The following is a 5,597-nucleotide window of genomic DNA, read 5'->3' on the forward strand; positions in this document are numbered from 1 at the left end:
GCTGACTCAAAATAACTTGATGGAGACCCCGTGAATGAATATGTATTTAATGAACGGGGAAGGGAGGCCAAGGAACATGAGAAGATTTCATTCAAGTCTTCAGTACACTGCATATATTATAGTCAGAATCTATGGAGTAGTCCACCATCTCTTCCACTGAGTGTTCCACTTTTTCTTCTTCTCTGGACAGTCAGGTGTCTGGAATGTATTTTTCAACAAAGTACTCTTCTTCATCAGTTCATACATCACAAGTTTAGATGTCTTGCCTAACATCTCAGCCCTGGTACAATGGTTCATGTGATAAGGAAATTCCCAGAAACCAGCTTACCTTTACCTCTTGCAAAGGCAACTCCACCAACTGGAACTTGTAGTCCCTCCATAAAGGTTGCGTTCATCGTGCTTCTGTCCTCAGATACACCAGAATCCGCCTTTCAAAGCCTCTGTTCATAAGAATGGTTTCAAAAATGTTCCTCTCAACTGTAGATCGATCAGTCTTCTTACCATCACAACCAGTGATGGGATTGATCATTTCAGCAGACCTAAAGATTCCTCTCTTCTTTATTCGACCTTAGACGTTCCGTTTGGTTTAATCACCAGTGGATTATTGACCTCAATCTCAAATGAGAGATCTGGACCATATCAATGGACATCAACCTGCCCTGATTTGCAAACTGACAGATAATAATCAAAATAATAGACATCATTTTACCGACCTCGGAAGGATGCCGGGCTGAGCCAACCAACCTGGTGTTAATTCAACAGCACCGGTAAACCAACCTGGTGTTAATTCAACGGCACGAGTCAACCAACCTGGTGTTAATTCAACGGTGAGTCAACCAACCTGGTGTTAATTCAACGGCACGAGTCAACCAACCTGGTGCTAATTCAACGGCTCGAGTCAACCAACCTGGTGTTAATTCAACGGCTCGAGTCAACCAACCTGGTGTTAATTCAACGGCACGAGTCAACCAACCTGGTGTTAATTCAACGGCACGAGTCAACCAACCTGGTGTTAATTCAACGGCTCGAGTCAACCAACCTGGTGTTAATTCAACGGCTCGAGTCAACCAACCTGGTGTTAATTCAACGGCACGAGTCAACCAACTTGGTGTTAATTCAACGGCACGAGTAAACCAGCCTGGTGTTAATTCAACGGCACGAGTAAACCAGCCTGGTGTTAATTCAACGCACGAGTCAACCAGCCTGGTGTTAATTCAACGTCTCGAGTCAACCAACCTGGTGTTAATTCAACGCACGAGTCAACCAACCTGGTGTAAATTCAACGGCTCGAGTCAACCAACCTGGTGTAAATTCAACGTCTCGAGTCAACCAACCTGGTGTAAATTCAATGGCACGAGTCACCAACCTGGTGTAAATTCAACGTCTCGAGCCAACCAACCTGGTGTTAATTCAACGGCACGAGTCAACCAACCTGGTGTTAATTCAACGTCTCGAGTCAACCAACCTTGTGTTAATTCAACGGCACGAGTCAACCAACCTCGTGTTAATTCAACGTCTCGAGTCAACCAACCTGGTGTTAATTCAACGTCTCAAATCAACCAACCTGGTGTTAATTCAACGGCACGAGTAAACCAACCTGGTGTTAATTCAACGCACGAGTCAACCAACATGGTGTTAATTCAACGACTAGAGTCAATCAACCTGGTGTTAATTCAACGACGTGAGTCAACCAACCTGGTGTTAATTCAACGGCGCCGGTAAACCAACCTGGTGTTAATTCAACGGCGCCGGTAAACCAACCTGGTGTTAATTCAACGGCGCCGGTAAACCAACCTGGTGTTAATTCAACGGCGCCGGTAAACCAACCTGGTGTTAATTCAACGGCGCCGGTAAACCAACCTGGTGTTAATTCAACGGCGCCGGTAAACCTACCTGGTGTTAATTCAACGGCGCCGGTAAACCAACCTGGTGTTAATTCAACGGCACGAGTCAACCAACCTGGTGTTAATTCAACGTCTCGAGTCAACCAACCTGGTGTTAATTCAACGTCTCGAGTCAACCAACCTGGTGTTAATTCAACGTCTCGAGTCAACCAACCTGGTGTTAATTAAAAGGCGGGCCAGGGGCCCGAACTCAAGCCCCGAAAATCTGACGACCAGCCACCTTAACCGTTAAGCTAACACCAAACCTAGACCTTTTGAGGGACCAGAAGCATTCGATTTTGTAAATGCATGAATAATCTCGTGTACATCAAATTTCACATTTCAGTTTGATTTGATCTTTACTTTGCACGGATGCATTGATCCAAACACAATCGGATCGGACCGGCTGTTAGTGTTAATACACCGCCTAACTATCAGCGGCATTTGGGCGCGAGCTTGAAGTACGTGTTTACTAAAGAAAGTTCCATTCAAGTTTTTGTTGTTTGTTATTGTGTTTGAATCCTTTGAATCCTCGTTCATTCGAGATGTTTAAGTCTTTTCCTTTCTCGCCCTGTTCACCTCACTTCACCTCTTCACGGCGCAGCTCCCCCACCCAGTCTCGGCTCGCTCACCGCATCATAACAGAGCGCTGACGTCATTCAGCGGATTGAGGACAGAGGGAGGAAGGGGAGGAGGGGAAGGGGTGCTCATCGAACTATTAACGGATGAAAGTTAAGCGAGGATGGTTCGCCTGCTGAGAGTTTGTAAAAGAAAACTATGCGCATTTGTTGCTATGGCAGCGGAAGAGATTCTGAGAAAAGTATTAAGGTCGAGGCGTTGAGGGGCGGAGTGGAGCGCTGAAGGGGCGTGGCCACTGCAGTAGGGGGCGTGGCGCCAATGTTGGTAGCGCGGGAAGCCGGGAACGTGCGTGCGTCAACGTGCGCGCGCCTCGGACACGACACGACCGACCTTGCAAAGAGCGAGCTCCCGAGACATGCAAGTGCGTGCCAGGACTGCCAGTGTGTGTGCCTGTCCGTGCGTTATGGCGGCCCGTGCTCCGTATGCAATGCTTTGCATGGACGCGCTGCGGCTGTATCGATGGAAGGAATGCGACTCCGAACTGCCCGTTTGCAAACATTGGTGCGCAGGCCCCACGAGAGGGAGGAATGGGTGGGGGTGGGGGTGGGGGTGAGGGTGTGGGGGTGAGGGTGAGGGGGTGAGGGGGTGAGGGGTGAGGGGGTGAGGGTGAGGGGGTGAGGGTGAGGGGGGGGGAGGAGGAGGAGGGGGTCTGGAGCGGTGCTTGAAATGCAACTGGCGCTTTGCGGGTTTTGTAACTTTGCGGCTCGGTCCTTGCAGGGAAAATGTGGGAATTCGAGGAGAAGGGAGTGCGTTTGCAGCATAAATAACGGCCATTTTCACAATGCAAACTAACGCTGTGCACTCTCTAATGCATCACCCCCCTGCCCCCTTCAGCACGCTGTCGTTGCGTTGTTTGCATCCGGCTTTGTCCTGTAAATGGAGGTGGGACGGGGGGATTGTAAGGGAGGGAGTGGGAGGAGTGCGGCCGTGTGTGCAAGCGAGCAAACGTGGCGTGCACGGTACCGGGACTTCCCCGATGTAATCCACCCCCACTCCCTTCTCGCCCCCCTCTTGCCCCCGTCGGTAATTCTCTCCCCACACCGGGCGGAACTCGGCGTGCAGAGTGAAGCGGAAGGCGAGAAACGGCGCGGAGGGGTGCATGTGCCCCCTGTCATGGAAAAAAGCAAAGGTGAGGTTGCAAGGCGTGCCGAGAGCTCACGGTTTGGTTCGACGTGTATGCACTTAGTGAGTGTGCGGAGTGCGGAGTGCCCGCCCATTGCAGCATGTCTTGTAAAGTGCAAATGGACACTTGGCTCCGATGGTGGAATCTTTTGCATGCAAACTCGTGCTGGGATTGCGAAGGGCAAGGGGGCAGTCGGTACGCCCTGTTCCCAACTACGGTACTTGTAATCCTTCCTGCCGCGCCCGTGTGTGTGTGTGTGTGTGTATGTGTGTGTGTGTGTGTGTGTGTGTGTGTGTGTGTGTGTGTGTGTGTGTGTGTGTGTGTGTGTGTGTGTGTGTGTGTGTGTGTGTGTGTGTGTGTGCATATCAGTATATGTGTGTGCATATCAGTATATGTGTGTGCATATCAGTATATGTGTGTGCATATCAGTATATGTGTGTGCATATCAGTATATGTGTGTGCATATCAGTATATGTGTGTGCATATCAGTATATGTGTGTGTGCATATCAGTATATGTGTGTGCATATATGTGTGTGTGTGCATATCAGTATATGTGTGTGTGTGCATATCAGTATATGTGTGTGTGTGCATATCAGTATATGTGTGTGTGTGCATATCAGTATATGTGTGTGTGTGCATATCAGTATATGTGTGTGTGTGCATATCAGTATATGTGTGTGTGTGCATATCAGTGTATGTGTGTGTGTGCATATCAGTGTATGTGTGTGTGTGCATATCAGTGTATGTGTGTGTGTGCATATCAGTGTATGTGTGTGTGTGCATATCAGTGTATGTGTGTGTGTGCATATCAGTGTATGTGTGTGTGTGCATATCAGTGTATGTGTGTGTGTGCATATCAGTGTGTATGTGTGTGTGCATATCAGTGTATGTGTGTGTGCATATCAAGACATGTGTCTGTGCATATCAAGACATGTGTCTGTGTGTGTGTGTGTGTGTGTGTGTGTGTGTGTGTGTGTGTGTGTGTGTGTGTGTGTGTGTGTGTGTGTGTGTGTGTAGCCCATATGTGTGTGTGTATGTGTGTGCATGCATATCAGTGTATGTGTGTGCGTGCATATCAGTGCATGTGTGTGTGCATATCAGTATATATGGGTGTGTGCATATCAGTCCATGGGTGTGTGCATATCAGTATATTTGCGTGTGTGTGTGCATATCGGTGTGTGTGTGTGTGTGTGTGTGTGTGTGTGTGTGTGTGTGTGTGTGTGTGTGTGTGTGTGTGTGTGTGTGTGTGTGTGTGTGTGTGTGTGTGTGTGTGCGCATATCAGTGTATGTGTGTGTGCATATCAGTGTGTGTGTGTGTGTGTGTTTGTGTGTGTGTGCATATCAGTATATATGTGTGTGTGTGTGCATATCAGTGTATATATATATATATGTATAATTGTATATATATATATACGTATATCTATATACAGACTTGGGATTTAATATGGAATTTTTTTTTTTCTTGACTTGGGTTTACTTTCTTAACTCAGCATATCAATCTGGTGAGTTTCTTTTACACTTTGGTGATTTATTTTGTTAAAAGAACCATGTCACTGATTGTCTGCCGCAGCAAGAAGTCAACAACAGGATTATATCACAGGTGGCTTGGCAAAATGTACGGACAGGTGCATTTGATGATTGGCTTCACAGTCGGGTATACAAGGGTTGTTGCGTTCTGTATTAGTGGAAAACAACTGCTGCACGTCTCCAAAAGTTATTTCCGCTTCCTCTGGAGATGGTCCGTCAACTCGACAATGCTGTTTGTCATGGAGTGGTGGCTTTACGAAATTACGGCATGAAACAGCGTGCTATTGCTCGGCGGAATGGCATCACTCAAGGTCAGGTGTCAAAGATCCTGAAACGAAATGCTCAGAGGGCTGTCCCTACTCCAATACCGAGGCCAGGACGTCCCCGCAGAACCACAAGGAGGGATGATCGCCAGCTGCACCGG

At 47.9% G+C, this 5,597-nt stretch overlaps 1 protein-coding gene across 1 annotated transcript in view; it reads left to right on the forward strand.

Annotated features, from left to right (window-relative positions):
* The first annotated feature begins 2,771 nt into the window (after window positions 1-2,771).
* The window catches only part of LOC137427819 (dual specificity mitogen-activated protein kinase kinase 6), an 80,620-nt gene continuing 77,794 nt past the window's right edge, over window positions 2,772-5,597 (forward strand). The window contains 2 exon segments of the mRNA XM_078777755.1: window positions 2,772-2,883; window positions 3,585-3,651. Of these exon segments, the coding sequence (XP_078633881.1) occupies window positions 2,878-2,883; window positions 3,585-3,651 (73 nt within the window). The 5' untranslated portion in view covers window positions 2,772-2,877.

The sequence above is a fragment of the Myxine glutinosa genome, chromosome 5 (assembly GCF_964187855.1).
Source record: "Myxine glutinosa chromosome 5, kmMyxGlut1.1, whole genome shotgun sequence".
Lineage (NCBI taxonomy): Eukaryota > Metazoa > Chordata > Myxini > Myxiniformes > Myxinidae > Myxine > Myxine glutinosa.